This window comes from Protomyctophum bolini, assembly GCF_963924005.1.
Source record: "Protomyctophum bolini genome assembly, chromosome: 17".
Lineage (NCBI taxonomy): Eukaryota > Metazoa > Chordata > Actinopteri > Myctophiformes > Myctophidae > Protomyctophum > Protomyctophum bolini.
Window position 1 is genome coordinate 3,373,371 of NC_137878.1, and position 21,565 is coordinate 3,394,935.

Genomic DNA, 21,565 nt, shown 5'->3' on the forward strand with positions numbered 1-21,565 from the left:
CATTTAATGACATACAGAACTATGCAAAAACATCATATTAGCTATATTATTCATCATGTTTCATGAACATGGCAGTATTCTGTGAACATGATGCATGTATTGTAACAGTGGAACAATGTTTAAATGTTTGATTCTACTCTACTCCAGGCCCAGCTTTGAGGACAGTGAGTGATGCAGTTTCTTCAGCAGATCAAAACTGGACGTATCTTTCCTCCAAAAGACATTCTATTCTAGTGTCTGCCCCTTCTGGACTGGACATGAATCACATCACTTTAGAAGATTTTTTTATAGTTTATACCAACACTGCACATACAATGTTGTTAGACATTATATAGTGTCCTATAATGTTCCAACATAGATATGGCTATACTTTATGATGGAAATTGTAGCATGATGTTTTTATTTTTTAAAGAGTTGGTCACATATGCCCTTTTTATATATTCATGTATGTGAATTTAGTTGGCCAACTTGGAGACTGGGGATCTTATCAAGTAGGCCCATGTGAAAATAAACAAGTGCAAACCCATTTTATTATTTTAACTTACTGATGTTTATTGTTGCTCTTTGATCAGACTTTGTTACATTATACAGGTTCATATCAGTAAATTAAAATGAATAAAGTAAACCATCAAATATAAATAAAATTATAGTTGCTATTATTGCCAAATTGCCAATCTAGTATGTGATACTATGTTACTAATATACGTTTTAACCACAAGCATTAGATTAATTCAAGGTTTAAGGACAATACAGCTTGTAGCTGCATTATAGGATATAGAATAGAGATTCTCTGCGCAACAAATGGTCTCCGTTCATCCATAATGTGATCATTAACAGGTGATGTGTCCAACCAGTGACCATTAACACGTTTAATCTCTGCATTGGTCTATAGTGACTGAAGCATCAGCCATCATCATTTAGCCTATTTTACATTTGAACCAGGTGAAAGAATGCAGGTTTCTTCATTCTAAATACTTAATCACAACACATTGAAACCAGAGTGCTCCAAGTCCCTTCACAACAACACAACCCTGAACAAAAAAGGACCTACACTGTAAGGCAGTGGTTCCTAAAGTGGGGTCTGGATCCTAAATGATATAGTTTGGAAACAAATGGACCCTTTAATGGGTCTGTGACTCAGACAATCCAATCCATTTGCACACTCAGAGTTGATTGAACCCAAGACAGCACTAGAGTTGGTTGAGAGAGCAAAACTATAGCCCAAGCCTAGCTCAAATCGAATGTGTGTGTGAATCTGAATACTTTATTGCCAGACCTTAAAAGTAATTCACAGTCAAACTGTGAAAAGGTCCAGAATAAATAAGTTAAAATGAAGCAGAAACAAATTAGAGATACAGCAATTACTTTATGAATGTTTCATTCAATCACCTGTATTTTACTTGAAGGTATAATCTGATGATATTCTACTCTAATTTATATTAGTATATTATCATTTATTTGCAGTATAATATATATTATTTTTTGTCTTCCATGTTGCATGATTGATCATGCATTTGACTTAAATTAGCCTCATTTCACAGTGTAGCCTATTCTTTACTATTATATTTGCTATCACTATCTGGTATTCTTATTGTTTCATGAAGAGAAAGTTTACGAAAGAGATGGCGAGACTCGTGTTGCTGACCAAACACTGTAGCAGGGATTTCTTTTAGAATATTAATACAATTTCACATATTAATTCTCCTTATTCAACACTGCAATATTAGTGTGGAATGTCCTTACCCCATCCCTTAAAAATGGGGATTCCTTTAAAACAGGCATGTAAATTCACCTTTCAGGGCTGTACTCATATAGTGTTTTTTGTGACGATATTGAACTGCTATATTTTATTGTGTGTTTATGAGTTAAATACATAGGACATGGATGGAAACATGACCACAAGGACTTTCTACCTAGTAGCCTATTCAATCAATGTAGAGATATAACTGGAAAATATCAATATTTAAATGTTTTAAAACAGTTCAACCATGTTTACAACTTAAAACATATATCAATAGAACAAGTATTTACAATATGTAATGTGCTAATTTCTTGGAAGCAACAAAGAAAAGCATGTTCTTCCAAGTTATAAATGGTACAGTATTTTTTTTTTGACACAAATGACATTGATGTAAAACAATTATTTGAATACCCTTTTATTAAGTGTTGGCTACCGCAACGTAACCTCACCTGTTTCAACAAATGATCCACTTTGTCTGGAAGATGCTGTACTGGTGACAACTCCTTCAGCTGAGCTTGGAGTTCTCCCCCTTTGTCATGGCAAACCGTCAGCTCCTTCTTGGCATTAGTCACCTCTCTCTCAAGGGTCATACTGTCAATGGTTGGAGTAAAAAATAATATAATCATTTGTATTTAAATTTGTAGAGTAGGCCCTTCCCGCAAACTTTGGAAAGAAAAGGTTATGAAACATGACAAATCTGAATTACGCAAGTTGTTTAACATAATCTAAGAAATACAATCCACTTATGGTTGCAGAGTTATAGGCCAAAACATAAGAGGGTTTATACCCACCTATTGTATACAACCACAACAAGGTTAACAAATATTGTGGTGTCTTCCTTGGAAAATTAACACTTACTTTTGGGGACTTTGCCATTCAACAGAGTGGTGAGTTTTGTGTTCTCCTCGAAAGCAATGTTCAGTCCTCTCTGGAGGTCAGCCTGCATCTTCTTGTAGCATGATTTCTCAGTCCACTGACCCCAACCTCCATCTTCTCATAATTGGCAGATTGTGCCACCTGGAGTGTGTTCTCCCACTAGCCTACCTATAGCTGGGATCCAATTGGCTTTCCTTTTGGAAAACTCATCGCTTTTTATGTCAGGATACCAATTTGTTTTGACCTCTCTCTCTCTCCCCCCCACCCCAGTGACGGCGCGGTGACCTCAGACGACCTGCTGGCGTGGCTGCGCCTGTTCTGCGGTGCCGCTGCACTGGCGGTGCGTCCGCGCATCCCCGTGCTTCAGAACAACTTCAGCCTGGGAGAGCAGGACGCTCTGCTGCTGCTGCTGCTGCTCTACCGGACGCAGGCTGTGCTGAGAGACACACAGGTAGCGTGTTTGTGTACGCACTCTCTCCTCACACACACTCTCATGGAAGGAATCAGTTAATTAATCCAACAGGAAATTAAGCTTTCATTGCACAAATAAAGCTCTGGTCTTCCATCTTTTGCCTCTCTCTCTATCTCTCTCTCTCTCTCTCTCTCTCTCTCTCTTTAGTTTTACCTGCAGTGCATTCTGGATGTTGCAGTATTATGAACTGTTGTCCCTGTTGTTCAATCAACATTGCCTCCCCTCCAGGGGTTCATTCAACATGTACCCAGCAGTGCAACGCTTGTCACACACACAACTCTTTACTTTACAGTAGTAGGGGTCCCCGGGCTAGACACAATTTCAGGGCCCCCCTCTGAAATTGTGTCGGCCACTAGTTGTTTGTTTCATCAGAAGCACTAATATCGAGAGGTCGCGCTCATTTTTGAGGGGCGCCAGACCCTCCTAATGCACAGCTTTGTGTGTCTGTGTCTGTCTGCATGTCTGTCAGATTGTGTGGTACGTGGCCTTACTACAGTCATGACCTGAATTCAGCTTGTGTGGTAGGTGGCCTTACTACAGTCATGACCTGAATTCACTGTGTGTGGTAGGTTGCCTTACTACAGTCAGTGTCATGCGAAATGTAGCCTGATATTACAGGATTGCTACTATGTCTTCAGAACATTTTAGATGACAAAATAGGCAAATGAAACGGACTTGCCTTGATCTCCTTGCCCCCCACCCCCCCTAAACTAATGGAGATATCCTAAAAAAACAGGGTCGTATTATAATCACAATAGGGTACACCCACTCTTTCACACATAAAGCTGTGATGTGACGACGGATTTGATTCCGATTGGGATTGGCGTCTCACAGGTGTCAATCAGAGCGTAACCCCTGGGTGATGTTGACCTCCGCTCTGCTTGCACGCTGCCCAGGGTCGCACGGAGGCCAGGGGTAGGAGGTCGACGTGGGTCAGCAGGTCGTGGCCATGGTGCGATCCCTCTACGAGTCTACGACACAAGCTGTCTGCACAGGTACGTGGGGGTGGGGGGGGTGTCTGTGTTGCGTGTTGCTGTGGACATATTTAGCTAATGTTATAACCACAGTTACACACACCTGGGGGTCTATTAGAGTAATGTAAATTCGAGTAATGCGCAAGCGGGTGTGCTTCCTCTTGTGTGCTCTACCATCTCTGAAAATCGATTATTAACCTTTACTGTCTGTTCCGTTCTCTCTCTCTCGTGCGTCCTCCGCATAGCGTCACTGCTCCAGGATCAGCCAGGTCTTCAGCTCTGCTCCCTCAAGCTGATGGCAGAGAGCCAAGACCAGCACCTGCTCCGACTGACCCAGGATCAGATCAACTCCATGTCGCAGGTACCACCTGTGAATCATGTATGGTTCTCAACGGGCCTACAAATGTCTTCTAAATCATAAACAGTTTTCTGAAAAACCCTGTGTTCCTATATCAGTGGTTCTCAAACAATTTCACGTCAAGGACCCCCCCCCCCCCCCCCACATTTTTGCGATTTTTCAAAAAATAGCAGATCTACAAGCTCGTATTGCGGCACTTGGTGCCGCGCTATTGGTGTCTGATGGTTATTATATGGGTTTTAATTTCATAGACTCAAGACAAATCCCCAAAACGGTCTCTCTCCCCCTCCCCCCTCCCCAACCAGGAAGTATAGCGGCATCGTCCTCCCGCGACGAGGAGCTCCTCGCTCTGCTACTGGACGCCGGGCTCCTGGTGGGCGTGGCCTCGTCGGCCTTCATGAACTAAATATGAATTAATTGGACATAAAAAAAAATTACATTTTAATACTACTAATTAAGCTACAAATGTAGACAATTAGAAGTAATTCAAGCGGATCATGTTTGCAAATCAATAATATATCAGTATTTACAACCTGTCTGCGCAATGATGTTTAAATCATACTGTCGATGTGGAACCACGCCACCGAACACACCTAATATCTACAAGCACACACACACACACACACACACACACACACACACACACACACACACACACACACACACACACACATTTGTACAATGTCTATGTCATAGTGTCACAGTTTGTCTTTGCCGCGCCCCCTTTACCTCACAGACTCCAAATAAAGAATAATGTAATCACGTCAAGTGGTTGTGTGTTTTCATTGTACTGAATCATATCGCATCATATCGATGGAGCAGCTGTTGAAATGGGACATTGGTTATAACGCTCTTCATCACTGTTCCATCTTGTTTAGCCTACATTTGAGAGAGAGACAGAGAGAGAATGATGTGAATGTGCTGCCAGATTCTCTGCCGTGTCATTCCAAAACCTACCCGGATCGTGCTATGACCTGTTTCTGTGTTTCTGTGATGCTTGGCCAGCATGGACCATTTTCATTGTTTTTTTAATCTCAAAATTTAAAGATGGCGACCACCACTATACTAGAAAAATATTAGATGGCATCTTTTTGACCAAATAACAACATATATAGTTAGGTAAAATTAGCTTAAGTTGTGGCAAATCTGGGGAAAAAATGCTTACCACTTTCTTCACAGATGTGTTCATAAAGGTGTCTACTATCACAGAAAGATTTGTTCCAAGCCAATTCCCTTGGGAAACTTTGTGGGAGCCAATCAAAGTTGGGGTACCCAGAGGGTCTAGGGCTAACAGCAGGATTTTTTTTTAAATTGGCTAATATGAGCTTGTGAGGTGTGTAAATAGGTGTTTTTTGGGGTGCTGAATCCGTTCCAGCCATTACCTTTCAGTAAAAATGACTCCCTGGCCATAAAATTGGCTGCTTTTGTATGTCCCAGACTTGTGTAATAACTAATATGCCATGTTATGCACATGTCAATGGAGGTTTAAGGTGTTTTCTTTTCTGTTTGTGATCTTTATATTAAAATATATAAAGATCATTAATACATCACAAATGCTTCTTAATTAAAACTAACTGTTGAAAGAGAAGTATAGATGGACAAAAGAACAATCTTTAGCTGATTTATTCTTTTCAGAATAAGATACTTTATTGTCACACCTTAAAAATAATTAACAGTAAAATAAGGGTGACATTTATAATAATGATAATTTGCCAGGGCTCAGACATTCAGTTAATTCATAAATAAATAAAGAAAATATGGCTATATCACTATATAAAAAAATCAACACATAAAATACTACGGTGCTAAAAATAAAGTATGCTTTTGTAAACAAGTACAATAATATGAATAACCATACAACTATATCTCTACTCTTCCAACTTCCTGGCATCGCCCTCACTGTTCTTGTCAGGCAGTTACCACGAGCAGAAATGCACTTCACTTTTTACAGCAGCACCTGAGTATGTACAATACAATCCACCTCACAGTTGCAACTGACTGATTTCAGAAGATAGTCTGGTGTGATGGGGTCTATTGACGGTACAGACTCATATAGCCTTTGTCACCAAGCTTCCATCCATTCTCCAGTATGTACTGGAGTATGAATGGAAGCTGCCAATCTCTGGTCTGGATATAAGCTCGTAGAGAGTGCTGTGCTGTGGCTCCTGTTGTTGGGGGCAGTTTTTCTGGTCTGATACTCCCAGTAGCGGCCTGCTTGCTGAAGATGTCAAATCTCCAGTCCCCAAAACTTTCGTGCAATTTCCTGTGGAACATGAACTTGAATAGTTCACAGCTGGCTGGGATGATGTTCTCCTTGTTGGCTTGGGTGTCCAAAACTTCCATAGCCCTCTCCACTTTGTCAGTCTTGCAGAATTACTACCTCTACTGGGAGTAATAGTATCAAACTAGAAAAACTGCCCCCCAACAACAGGAGCCGCAGCACAGCACTCTCCATACTCCATACAGTACAGAGATCTAAGGGTGGTGGCAGGGACATTCTCGTGAGTTTGATGAGGGCCCTGGGCCTTTATTTTCGGCCTGTTGAGAACTCTAGTTTTCGCCAGGGCTGCCGGGTGTGGCTGCACTAATAACTTTGGGGCAGACCCGCATAAATTGAGTTTGAATGGACAGGTATGTAAGTCAAAAGGGAGACATCGAAGAGGAATGATGGATGGGGAAGGATCAACATGTAATGTCAAAACAGGTTCTGACATACAGTATATACATTTATGGAGATCTAAGGGTTTGAGGTCTGATGTAGAGTTGCTGGCCAATATTGATGACATGAGGGATCTCCATATATGGGCTTAACTGTAACAGCAGGTCGCATTTACTATGACATCAGGATATCCATCCCTGATGATCTCAAGTGACGATACGATGACCTGGGCACCATATATGGGGGCTTGCCTATATGGACGGGTGGGGATCAACATATGGAATGTCAGCTCCATATATGGATCTAAGGGTTTGAGGTCTACCAAGCCTTCCTGCTTGGTCCTGCCGTATCGCTTGCAGCTATATTTTTATTATTATTTTCACAATTACATTACCTGGTCATCTTCTTCTTAAATACACTATAGTTTAAGCTCGTCACATGAAACTCTCATTAAATACCGTCATATGCATACATATGTCGTGCAAATTATCAAAATATTAGAAAGTAGCCAGCGTATCTGTGTATCAGATTGTGAAAATATAATAATAATAATAATAATAAAATGATTGAAAGACAGAACTAGTGTATTGTCTGCTAGCGTGCTGCTTGCTTATTTTATGGATATACTGTTGACTTTTACAACTTTGTCATGAGTAATTCAACAACAAAAAATACATTGCATTGGGGGCACGGTGGCACAGTCACCTCGCCTCACAGCTAGAAGGTCCTGGGTTCGATTCCCGCTGGGTGCTGGGGGGCGTGTTTCCTCCTCCGTGTCATCAGTGCCCATACCCGAGGCAGGGTTGGCGAAAGGGCCTTTCTGTGTGGAGTTTGCATGTTCTCCCCGTGTCCCCTAGGGTAGGTACCCTCACAAAAACATGCAGTAATCCTGGTCACTAAACTGCCTCCCCCTGGCCAGCCGGGGCGCCTGCTGGAGGGGAAAGGAACTGGTCGGAATAACGTGTTCCTCCCACGCGCTACATCCAGCCATGGAAACTCTCCCCTGTCAGGTGAAAAGAAGTGCAGCAATTGGACTCCTCATGCATAGAAGGAAGCATGAGGTCAGTCCGCTGCCCCCCCAGGTTGGCAGAGGAAGTGTAGCGCCCAAGATTACATTAGATAATTGACACTGGTGAAAAAATGGGTTACAAAATCGTGGGATAAAATCTTTAAGTAATACAAAAAAAAAACTATTGTGTTAAACAGTGCTGCCGGGCGGGTCTTTGCGCAACCGTTCCGGGATTTAGATGCATTGCTGCTGTCATAATGTACAAGTCAAGATATGCTGTTGGGTGTGGGAGTGCGTGTGTGTGTTCACTTTGTTGACCTCTGATCCCAGTAGAAGGCCAGACACTCTTAATTTGACATCTCTCCCGCTTAGCAGAGAGTGGGGCGTTTTAGAGGAGGTCCCCCCCCCCCGAACGTGTCACAACAACTGGTCTGGAAACCACTCTGGTCTGGAAACGTCCCTCTTTTTTTTTTTTTACCTCTGATCCCAGTAGAAGACCCGGTTTATATAATAATTTGGTTTCTCAAATTATTTCATGTCATGAAATAATTAGAGAAACCACTAATATAGAAACCTAGGTTTTTCTGCTAAATGCCTAAATTGTAGAATCGTCCTCAGGTCTAAATGGGTTAAGTGGTTTTGGGAAACACCTAGTAGTGGAATACCTTGGTTCTATTCAAGGATTCCTGGCCAGACGCAGTAAACAATGCAACCCGTTGGTGTATAGCGATGGGTAGCTGTGGGGCCAGTGGTGGAAAAAGTATCCACATGTTAGTATAAAAGTACAGACAATTGGACATACTACAGTAAAGTGGAAATAACACACCGCTGAATTCAGCGACTGACCAATCAGAATCAAGCATTCAACCAAGCCGTGCAATAAACTTAAAGTAAAAGTAGCTGAAAATTGTCCTTACAGACAGTATTTGATCACATGTACTTAGTTACTTTCCACCACTGCTTGGGGGCTAGACAGGAATCCCGGGGTTGGTATGTGACAGACCAACCAGGTTCCTCCACACTGGTATGTGACAGACCAACCAGGTTCCTCCACATTGGTGAGCCACATAACTTCACTATTATATCATGCCACACCCTTTGTTGTGTGTATGAAAAAAGCCTATACATCAAACCAGGACACCTCTCACCTCCCCTAACACTCCTGGCTCTCTCCACACCAACAGGGACTCTGCCACCACCACCACCACACAGCACCACCACCACCAAACCAGCCATGAGTCTGAGAAAGAAGGGCAGCAGCCGTTCCGGCCTGTACGGCTCGGCAGGAGGTTTCAGTAGCATGTCCCTGGGGTCCCTGGGGTCCCGGGTGTCCTATAGCAGCACCAAGGCCAGCTGTGGACCCTACCTGGGGGGTCCCGCCATCACCCCTGTGGTGATCAACAAGACCCTGCTGGCGCCGCTCAACTTGGACATTGACCCCACCGTCCAAGCTGTCCGCACCCACGAGAAGGACCAGATCAAGGGCCTCAACAACCGCTTTGCTTCCTTTATTGACAAGGTAAGAGGCCTGTTCCACCAACACCTTCCTTTATTGACAAGGTAAGAGGCCTGTTCCACCATCACCTTCCTTTATTGACAAGGTAAGAGGCCTGTTCCACCAACACCTTCCTTTATTGACAAGGTAAGAGGCCTGTTCCACCATCACCTTCCTTTATTGACAAGGTAAGAGGCCTGTTCCACCATCACCTTCCTTTATTGACAAGGTAAGAGGCCTGTTCCACCAACACCTTCCTTTATTGACAAGGTAAGAGGCCTGTTCCACCATCACCTTCCTTTATTGACAAGGTAAGAGGCCTGTTCCACCATCACCTTCCTTTATTGACAAGGTAAGAGGCCTGTTCCACCATCACCTTCCTTTATTGACAAGGTAAGAGGCCTGTTCCACCAACACCTTCCTTTATTGACAAGGTAAGAGGCCTGTTCCACCATCACCTTCCTTTATTACTTGCGCAAGCAGAGCACGCAAGTAGTAGTTTCGCCTGGGACTCGTATGCACCGTCCCAGCCAACCCGCCACTTTTGATGCGTATGCACCGTCGCAGCAAATTGTGCCTGATTTGCTGGGACCAGATTACATGTACTGTATAACTATAGCTCTCAATGATGACGTAATAAATATGTGGATTAAAGGACCCAATGCCAGAGGGGAGGATTAAAGGTAATGCTCCTGTGTATACATGTATGTAATCTGGCACCACTGCCGTATCAGACACAATTTGCTGGGACGGTGCATATGCATCAAAAGTGGCGGGTTGGCTGGGACGGTGCATAGGCGCAAAGTAACCACAGTATACCGCTAATCAATTTACAAATTACATATACATATACATAGTATATGTATAACTAGCTCTCAATGACGTAAGAAATATGTGGATTAAAGGACCCAATGCCAAAGTGTAATTGGTTTTCGATGGTGACGTAATGACAATATGTTTTTTACACCTAATAATTAGAAATTTCAAACGTTCCTTCACAGAGATACTGAGATTTGACAGTTTATAGCGGTCGAAAGTAGGCTACTTGCGCGCTCTGCTTGCGCACTAGTTGGCCATTAGTTGCACTAGTGTGCAACAAGCAAGTATGCACTCGACAGAGTGCAGTTCTAGTTGACCAAGTTATCACCGGTTGAGAACGTTGAACGTCTGACTACAGCGCGACATTGACACATGCTTCATTTGATCATAATCAAGGTTCAAGGTTCAAGGTTCAAGTTTATTTAGTGTCCCCGAAGGGCAAATTGGGTTGCAGCATAGACAGTACATTAAACAGTACATTAAACAGTACAAACAAACAAACAGTTCACATAGCAGATACCAGAGTACAGAGGCGCACACAACCGTTAAAGTGCAGGCGTTTAAAGTGCTATGCGATAGGTTAGCCTAGCCACACTCGAATAGTATGAACTAGCGAAGTAGCCTATGTGTAGATCATCGTTCTTTAACTTCAACGGCCAGCACAAGGTCGGCCGTTGAAGTTAATGTGACGTGTTTTAAAACTTTGTGACTGTGAAAGATGCCCCACAAATACAGGTCTGTAAATGGAACCGAATGGACACATAAGGGTACATTTGGTTCCATTTACACACTCTCAGAGTGGAATGAACACTGAGAATGTGAAACTGTGTCCTGATGATGCATATCAAACCTTGAAATGTAAAAGGCTGCGAATCACTGAACTATACTAATACTGGAATTTAACTCAGAGGGTGTATGAAATTAACCATTGAATGGACCCCAAAAGGGCCCCATTTGGTTCCATTCGTACGCTCTTGGAGTTACAGACCCCGTGAGGGTGCATTTGGACCACTGGTGGTCCCTGGAACTGACGTTAAGAATCAGAGAATTATGGCATAAATTCATATCCTAGTAGTAGTATTGAGTATTTAGCTCTAGCAGGATCCACTTTCCACTTTCCAGGCTAATACATTCATAGGCCTACTTACATTTAGTAGCCTACAGTCACACCCGTTAATGTTTTTTGTTTGTGTTTTTTTCCAGGTGAGGTTCCTGGAGCAGCAGAACAAGATGTTGGAGACCAAGTGGACGCTGCTGCAGGAGCAGAGCACAGCCGCGTCCAACATTGAACCCATGATGAAGGCCTACGTCTCCAACCTGCGGAGGCAGCTGGACATGGTCAGCAACGACAAGAGCAGGCTGGACAAGGAGAATCACAGCATGCACAGGAGTGTGGAGGACTCCAAGACAAAGTAAGACATTAAAGGGAGCGCTTACACCCATTTTTAAGCTGGTAGCATTTTTGTCTACTAACTCTGTCTTAGAGGACAAATGATGTGGACAGTTCAGAAACATGCCTAGTACCAATGACATCTTCGAGGAGAAATGATGTGGACAGTTCAGAAACATGCCTAGTACCAATGACAACTTCGAGGGGGATTCCAAGCTAAACTACAGACTTTTCTTCCTGTAGAATTAGCATGCTGAAATAGAAGCCATTGTTCTGGACATGGATTTAATTGTTTTTAATGCCCAAACCTGCCTACCGATGATGTCACTGGTAGGCAGGTTTCTGAACTGTCCACTGATCACCCTCTGAGACAAAGAAATGGTGCCATCTTGTGTGAAGTGGTTCTTTAAGAATGCTATGTTTGTAACGTTAATCTAAGATTCTAAGTCACATAAATGTAACCTGGCGCATTTTCCTTGTGTCTGGTTTCAGGTATGAGGAGAAGATTTACAAGAGGAATGGAGCAGAGGATGAGTTTGTCAATCTTAAAAAGGTACAAATCATTGATATACAGTACTGGAAAATGCATTAGTTGTTCTCAGCAAAAACACTTTCTTAACCTCGACAAGTAAAACACCTTTCATTAGGAGGAAATATTAAATTATCTGTGCAGTGTAATGTTTTTTTTACATTCTCTGAGTTAAAGTGAAAACAGGTGTTTTAACTGTGTGTTAATGCAGTGTTTATCCACTATAACCAAACCGAGACAAAAAACCGAGAAAGCAATCTGTGGAATTTTAGATTTAGCGTGGGCTATTAAAAAATAGCAGATCTACAAGCTCCCTGCAAGCTTTACATCTGTTATTTTTGAACATTTTTGAATACTTTCATCTCTTCTTAATTGTAGACGTGGGTCCGTGGGCCGTGGCCAAATGTATATACCGGTATACATTTGTGGGGTCCTTACTCCTTGTCACAAAAACGTTAGAGAGTTGCTGCTAATGAAGGCATTTATAGAATCGGCCTCTCCATCACAGAGAAGAACCGGGACATGACGTACTGTAGGCTATACTGTACACAGGATTTATCTGATGAAATTAATGGTGTCTTCATCTAGGATGTGGATGGTGGCTATCTGTGCAAGGTGGACCTGGAGGACAAGGTCACTAGTCTGGTAGATGAGATCGACTTCCTCAGAAGACTATATGACATGGTAACACATCTTTACACAATTCATACTAATATACATAACCACATGAACCCTATTCATAATAATTCATAACATAATAAAGTATACCATAACCACATGAACCCTGGCTTCCCTATTCATAATAATTCATAACATAATAAAGTATACATAACCACGTGAACCCGGCTTCCCTGTTCATGACAAGCAAACATTCCACGAAAGGTCAACGACGTATATGGTTTTAAATTCTGATGCATGATATAATTGGTAGCATATCGAAATCGGCCATAAAATGCCATATCGATGTCGGATCGATCTAAAAATAACCCAGATTATTTTCAAAGATATTGGTGACGCAATAACAATGTGACCGTCAATGGTTCTGTCGCTTTTGTTTTGTGTATTTCTAATGTTTGAAGGCAGCATAATCTGTCAGAATCGGTATCGGCAGATATGACCCTGCAAATAACCGGATACCGGTCTTAATTTTTATAATCGTGCACCCCTATAGTCTTAAAGGGTTCGATCAAATGTGAGCTATGAAAACCTCTTCTGTTTGCAATGCTAATGCCTTTTTTACCGTCATGGTAGTTTTGTGCTGCTCACCATAGCGCTGTTGGTTCTGTTGAGTTGGTTCTGCCACAGGAACTGTGTGAGTTGGTTCTGTTGGTTTTGCCACAGGAACTGTGTGAGCTGCAGGAGAGCCTGAAGTCCACGTCGGTGGTGGTCCAGATGGATAACTCCCGCGGTCTGAACATGGACCAGATCGTGTCAGAGGTCAAAGCCCAGTACGAGAACACCGCTGCGCGGAGTCGCACGGAGGCCGAGAGCTGGTACAAGGTCAAGGTGAGGATATAAGGGTGATTTAATAATAATAATAATAATAATAATAATAATAAGGTGAGGATAAGGATGATTTCATAATAATAATAATAATAATAAGGTGAGGATAAGGGTGATTTCATGGACTAAAACTATGACAACATTTTTTTTGTCGACTGCTTTTTTTCACAGACGAAAACGAAATAAATACTAATCTACGATGACTAAAAGTAAATATTTTGTCAGATAAAAACTAGACAAAAGTCTTAGGGAGTGACCAATGGAGAAGAGACCCAGTAGAACTATAAGACAAGTCATGTTGTGTTTGGTTGCTTTCGGAGAATAGATCTATAAGCAGCTATACTAGCTCGTTGTGAGTTTGTAGATCTGCTATTTTCAGCATGCAACCAAGTGTAAAATCTGGCATTACGATGACATCAAGGCCTGTCAAAATATGTTTAGCCACTAGCTTAGCAAGAAGGAATCCTCCCTTTGGCCTTAATGCAGGCAGAGTACCAACTTGTACTTTTACAAAAAAATAACAGAAAAAACGCTCTCACTAATCCTATAGCGTGAATAATTTAATTCGGGCTGTTTGTGTATTTAAATATGCAATAACAAAGGTTTCTTAACAATGGGAGCAGAACAATGGAGGCCGTCACACTAGCTCAGATACACGTTTCATAAACGCGTCAGTCCAATATTATGCTTGATTAATACTATTTTGGGGCGGGAACCCCTTTTGGTGTTAGCATTATGTAGTAGGTCTGCTATTTATTTTTTTTAATCGAAGAACGACTGACATAGAAACATAGCTTTTTCAGAAAGCTGTCAGGATGTTAGAAGACATTTTTTAGAATCTGATCTCAGGTCAAAATGGGTTAATACTACTGTCGTAGATCTGCAATCTTCTACACATGGATAACGTCACATGACGAAAACATTTTATCTGAGGTGTGTCGTAAAAAAACAAACTAAACCTCTTCTACTCGACGCACCAGTTTGACCAGACGGCCGCCGCGGCCGACCAGCACAGCAGGGACCTGAGTGAGACCAAGCTGGAGATTGCCGAGCTCAAAGGCCTGATCGGCCGGCTGCAGAACCAGATCCTCTCCGTGAAGGCACAGGCGAGTTATACTCACAGTCAGTAGCCCGCAGGGCACCGTTTCATTTAAGGGTATAATTATGATCCTGTCGGGGAGCGGATGATATATCGTTATACGTCATGTTGTAGTATCGTTTTGTATAGTCGACAGGCATGAGGAACAACTTCCTTTTCCCTCAAACCGATTTTTCTCAATAAAAGCTACGGGCTATACGAGAGCTTTTATTGAGAGGGAAAAGGAAGTTGCCGCCAGCCTGTTGTTCCTGCCTGTCGACTACAAAACGATACTACAACATGACGTAACTGATATCATCCGCATCCCGACAGGATCATATATACGGACTTTTGAAACAGAGACCAGGCTTTCCTCAGAGGTGGTGGAAAGCCTGATGAAGCGAGGTTACACAGTCAGAGTCACCACTGACCACTGTTGATGATGTGGCATTTGATTAAATCAAATCATATGCATATTATACGGTATACGCCTGTTAAGGGCCTTTCACACCAACCACTATAACTATGCCTTGCATGGTTTCCGCCGCCATCTGTGTATGAATGTGTGTGTGTGTGTGTGTGTGTACTGTGAATGGGTGAATGTAATGCACAATCTGTGTAAAGCGCCTTGGATAAAGGCGCTAATATAGAATGCACCATTTATATAAAATGCACCATTTTAACCCATTCTGGGCGGGAACCCCCGCGGTGGGCCGTCTAACACATAATATTTTCTTAGAATTATGACGTTATGATTTAGATCAAGAGTTATTCACGTCGGCTAAAATGGGGGGGGGGGGCATTTTCGATGAGGTCCCACCGGAAAATAACATCGAGCGTTATCGCAACAGACGCTCCCAGCCCTGTGGAGCGGCGATGCGATCGTGTTTTGATATCAATAGTCTCCGTTCTTTTTTTTATCAATCTCCGTCTTGAGCGCCGGGCGTTACTAATTGATACCTGACCTCCAACGCCCTCAGCGTTCCACCGTGGAGGACCAGATATCGGAGGCGGAGGCGCGCGGCCAGAACGCGGTGAAAGACGCTGCGGCTCGCGTCGTGGGGGACCTGGAGCACGCGCTGCAGCGGGCCAAGCACGACATGGCCAGGCAGCTCCGGGACTACCAGGAGCTGATGAACGTCAAGCTTGTCCTGGACATGGAGATCGCCACCTACAGGAAGCTACTGGAGGGAGAGGAGGAGAGGTGAATGGGCCTGGGATTTAAAAAACCCATTCTGGGTGGCAAGGGAACCACGTTTGGTGCTTTATAAAGCATTTATGTTATACTTTAGCTATTGAAAAAACAGCAGATCTACAAGCTCGTAGCGCGGCACCGAGTGCCGCACTATACGAACTTATAGGTCTGCTAAACTGTTTTTAACTCAAATCTTTGCTTCTGCATGGGAGGTCCCTGAAACAACATATTTTCAAATGGGGGGTTGGCGGCCAATTACATGTAATTTTTGGGGTCCTTGACATGAAATATTGCTGCACCACTGATATAGAAACACGAGGTATTTCAGAAACCCTTTAGGATTTAGAAGACATTTCTTTAAATTTCGACATCAGGCCTAAATGGGTTAACCCATTTATACCCGAGGCCGATTCTAAAAGAAATGGCTTCTAAATCCTAAAACGTTTTTTCTATGTCAAGTGGTTCTTTATGCTAGCTGCTGCCCCCTGCTGGTTGTGATGGCTTACTGTGTTGTGTGTAACCTCTGTGACTCACAGGATTGGATATCAGTCTATCATCAGCATTCAGTCAGTGCCCAACAACCGTAAGTAATAATAATAATAAATATAAAAAAACAACGAAAGTGTTTCAGTAGTGACACACAGCACACACTCATAAGACGTGTGACCTGCTGTGTGAGCTTGCAGATCTGTTGTTTTAAATTGGTATTTGGATCCAATGTTCAACTTAATCCCTATTTTATAGTAGTATTTAAATAAAAATAGAAACAACCACAAAAATGTACCATGCAGCTCATATTGTGTCACGATTCTGAAAAATACCTAGAAAATTGGTATAATAATCATGTCTAGATAATGGCCACCATATTGGCGCCTAGTTGACAAGTGGTTCAATAAAAGGCCTAAACTTACAGTATGCAATCCTCTTCTAGACTGTGGAGGGAAAAAATGACACTATTTGACTCTATTTGGCTGTCGGGTTGTATTGTATAGTATAGTATAGTATAGTATAGTACAGTTATAGTAGTAAAACAAGTGTCTACAGATGTATTTATAGTTAGTGTTTCTTTAACGACACTCTTCCCCCCAGGCGTGTGTATTGAACGACCACCATCGTCTCGAGGACGGTCAGGACCAAGAAGTACGTATTTCACAACTTTTCCTCTAGATCCTGTGCCTAAATATCTACAGAATACACACGCTCAAACTACACTCTTTCCTCGTCTAGATCCGGTGCCTACAAGGGAAGAACCTGAGCTGATCACTTGCTACTTTCCAGCAGGTACATATTTTGTGGGGCTTTGACCATACAATTTACAATTTACAATTTAGGCATTTAGCAGACGCTCTTAATCCAGAGCGACTTACATTAAGCAAGAACAAAAAAGCATGGGAATACATCACATAAAGACATTTATCATGAAACATGCGTAAGCTAAGAAAGTAACAGTGGAATATCTATAATGAAACTATACATATAAGCTATACATCTATACTACTATGCTACACATATGTACTATGACGTGCTATGACTACATACAATGCACTTATGCTGTCTACATAACATGCTATAAGTCTGTATCAAATGCTATCTAAGTCTACAGAATTGCTATCTAAGGGGGTGGGGTAAGTGCTATGGGCCATGATGGAGTCTGAAAAGGTGGGTTTTCAGACTACGGCGGAAGATTGGGAGTGATGCTGCAGTTCTGACTGCAATGGGAAGTGCATTCCACAGTTTTGGAGCCAGAAGGGAGAAGAGTTTGGGACGTGTGGAGTGTTGTCCCGGCGTTTTTAGTGAGGGTACTTCCAGCTTCCCTGCGTTGGCTGATCTGAGTGAGCGGGAGGGTTTGTAGGGTTCGATCATACTTGCAAGATATGGGGGAGCCATACCTTTGGTTGCTTTGAATGCCAGCATCAGAGTTTTGTATTCTGTGCGGGCAGCAACCGGGAGCCAGTGGAGGGAGCGGAGCAGGGGGGAGACATGTGAGAATTTTGGCTGGTTGAAGACCAAGCGAGCTGCTACCATAAAATGGTAAATGGTGCATTTATATATAGCGCCTTTCTCCAAGGCGCTTTGCATAGATTTGTGCATTCCATTCACCCATTCACACACACATTCATACACCGATGGCAGCGGAAACCATGCAAGGCACCAACTAGCACATTGGGAGCAATTAGGGGTTCAGTGTCTTGCTCAAGGACACTTTGACACTAACTCTGGGGGATGCCCACAGGGTTCGAACTGGCAACCTTGCGGTTACCATCCAGCCACTCTACCCCTGAGCCACCGCCTCCATGTTTGCTGTGTCACTCATACCATTAGACAGGCCTTCCCCAAACTGTTCTCATTGTGGAGTGGGACCCAATGGGGCCTATACAGTATGTAGGTTTAATAACATTCGTATTCTCTTTTGTTCAGTAGGGTTTACAGTACACGCACTGTCTGTGGTTTCAGTAAACCCACAGACAGTACAGACACGCACTGTCAGTTGAGTTAAACAAACCGATGCTCTCGGGCTGAAACCTTCTGACCGAAGGTCGCATTTATGATGAAAACGTGCAATTCCTGTCAGTGTGTCACTCAAAATCCCCATACATGGGAAAGCCCCCATATATGGTGCCCAGATCGTGACATCACTATAAGACTGATGTCATGGTAAATGCGATTTGCTGTCTCAATTAAGCCATTTCGACCTGAGATCAGATTCTAAAAAATGTCTGTTTGAAAATGACAGTTTTCTGAAAAAGCTATGTTTCTATGTCAGTCGTATGTCAGACTTTTCAAAAATAGCAGATCTACAAGCTCGTAGCGCGCCATGAGCTTGTAGATCTGCTATTTTCCAATAGCTAAAGCCTAACATAATGCTCTAACACCAAAAGGGGTTCCCTTCCAAAACGGGTTAAGCCCATATGGAAGCCCATATGGAATGTGAGAACAGGTTCTGACATTCCATATTATGTTGATCCTTCCCCATCCATCCTTCCTCTTCGACGTCTCCCTTTTGACTGATGCCTGTCCATTCAAACTCTAGACGGGCCCGCCCCAAAGTTATTAGTGCAACTGCGCCCAGAAGCCCGCGAAAACTAGAGTTCTCAACAGGCCCCGGAAATTAAGGCCCGGCCCTCATCAAACCCTGTACACATTCCATATGTTGATCTGACCTAATCAAACCCTGTACACTCAAGACATGCTAAAGGGTGAGGTCGCTTCTCGCGTCTTACTGGTTTGTTTGTTTTTTTGTAAATGAATGCCCTACTTTGTCAAACTGCAGTGTCACGCAAAAGTAGCCAATTTACAAGCTCACAACATGTTACATCGCAATGTGTTGTGAGGTTGAAGATCAGGTATTTCTGTCATTCAAAGTGATCATTCGAGTCTGTCCGGGTTTTATTTTTTATTTTTTGTATGAATATTGAAGCAGTATTGAAGAGCTTGTCACTACAGGATATACATTTAAACTGCACTCTTTCCTCTAGACCCTGTGCTGAAACTGGAAGAGCCTGAGCTGATCGCCTGCCACGCTCCAGAGCCTGAGCTGATCGCCTGCCACGCTCCAGAGCCTGAGCTGATCGCCTGCCACGCTCCAGAGCCTGAGCTGATCGCCTGCCACGCTCCAGAGCCTGAGCTGATCGCCTGCCACGCTCCAGAGCCTGAGCTGATCGCCTGCCACATTCCAGAGCCTGAGCTGATCGCCTGCCACATTCCAGAGCCTGAGCTGATCGCCTGCCACATTCCAGAGCCTGAGCTGATCGCCTGCCACATTCCAGCACTAAGTACGTATTTCACCACTGGGGGTCTTGGATTATATTTCATATATGTCACTGACACCATTTTTTTAACTGCAATTTTTCCTTCCAGTCCCTGTGGTGAAGTGTGAGGAACCAGAGGTCCCCATATGTTACTTTCCAGCACCAAGTATGTATTTTACTAGCCTGGGCACCATTTCATTTTAGGGTATAGCCTATGATCCTGTTGGGAGCGGATGATATCGTTACGTCATGTTGTAGTATTGTTTTGTAGTCGACAGGCAGGAACAACAGGCGGCAACTTCCTTTTCCCTCAAACCGGTTTGAGGGAAAAGGAAGTTGCCGCCTGCTTTTTGCTCTGTGTTGATGACATCACCCACGACAATCACGATGTGATTCAAATTAGTTTTTTTCCCCCCTGAAAAACGTATAATGACAGTTGATGCTATTTTCTTTTCCTGATTTTCATGGGTTAAACCAGTGGTTCCCTTGGGGGTCCGGGGACCCCCAAGGTTACTTGAGGGAGTTCCAGGGGGTCCCCAGCTAAATGATAATTTGGAACCAAATGGACCCTTATGGGTCTGTAACTCAGAGAGTGTACAAATGGAACCATTTGTGCACTCTCAGAGTTAAATTAGCATGTACAAATGGAACCATTTGTGCACTCTCAGAGTTAAATTAGCATGTACAAATGGAACCATTTGTGCACTCTCAGAGTTAAATTAGCATTTTATAATATGCATTGGGGGTCCCAGAACTAGAAATGCCATTAAATGGGGGGGTCCGTAGACTAATGCATGTCAAACTGGGGGTAGTTGAAATTAAAACGGTTTAAAGATCCCTGTTAGAGCCGTAAAGATCTTCTCTTATGGGGGTCCCTGGCATATCTTTTCAAATGGGGGTCCGCGGGCTAATTAGTGTCAATGTCGGGGTCCTGTTTGGGAACCACTGGGTTAACCCATTTTGGGCGGGAACCCCTTTTGGTGTTTTAAACATGTTATAATTTAGCTATTGAAAAATGGCAGATCTACAAGCTCATAGCGCGCCACCGAGTGGTGCGCTACGAGCTTGTAGGTCTGCTATTTTTGAAAAATCAAGGATTTAGATTATTATTTTTTTTATTTCGAGGTCAGGCCAAAATGGGTTAAACTGCGTTCTGTCCTGCAGGCTCCCCTGTGATGAAGACCCTGTGATGAAGACCCTGTGATGAAGACCCTGTGTTGAAGACCCTGTGATGAAGACCCCTGAGTCACCATGCAGAGCTCCGCTTCTCCTCAAGACGACGGAGGCCTAGGACAGCAAAACATTCCTTACAGCTGAAACTGAAACGCCTTTGGAATAACATACAGTATATAGTACAGTGTAACAACAGGAAGTATATAATGGTTATTGTTAACAGAGCCTGTACTGTATTATGCTTGTGTATCCCGTCATACATGATGTAGTACACAAAGTTTACTAAACCACTGAGCCAATTATTCACTTATTTATGCCTTATAGTATATTTCTCATATTTGGCATTTTGAACACTGACAAATGTTAACTCGGTTGCATGATCGTCTGCATGATTTGCTGTCCAATGTTTAAATAGTCATCCAGATGTTTTGTAGGTTTACATTCATTGACATTTCACAAATGAATGTAAACCAACAAAAGCCTAACTGTCTTTCCATTCACTGTACTAGCCTAACAGACTACCTGTCTTTCCATTCACTGTAACT

At 42.9% G+C, this 21,565-nt stretch overlaps 1 protein-coding gene across 1 annotated transcript; it reads left to right on the forward strand.

Annotated features, from left to right (window-relative positions):
• Nucleotides 1–9,323: 9,323 nt before the first annotated feature.
• Nucleotides 9,324–21,138, forward strand: LOC308331386 (keratin, type II cytoskeletal cochleal-like; the record flags this gene model as incomplete). The annotated part of the gene is made up of 10 exons (XM_080786810.1): nt 9,324–9,608; nt 11,607–11,815; nt 12,286–12,346; nt 12,911–13,006; nt 13,664–13,828; nt 14,806–14,931; nt 15,884–16,107; nt 16,635–16,681; nt 19,575–19,871; nt 21,071–21,138. 10 exons carry the CDS (start codon nt 9,324–9,326, stop codon nt 21,136–21,138), a joined length of 1,578 nt encoding a protein of 525 aa, XP_080642936.1.
• Between the last annotated feature and the right edge of the window lie 427 nt (nt 21,139–21,565).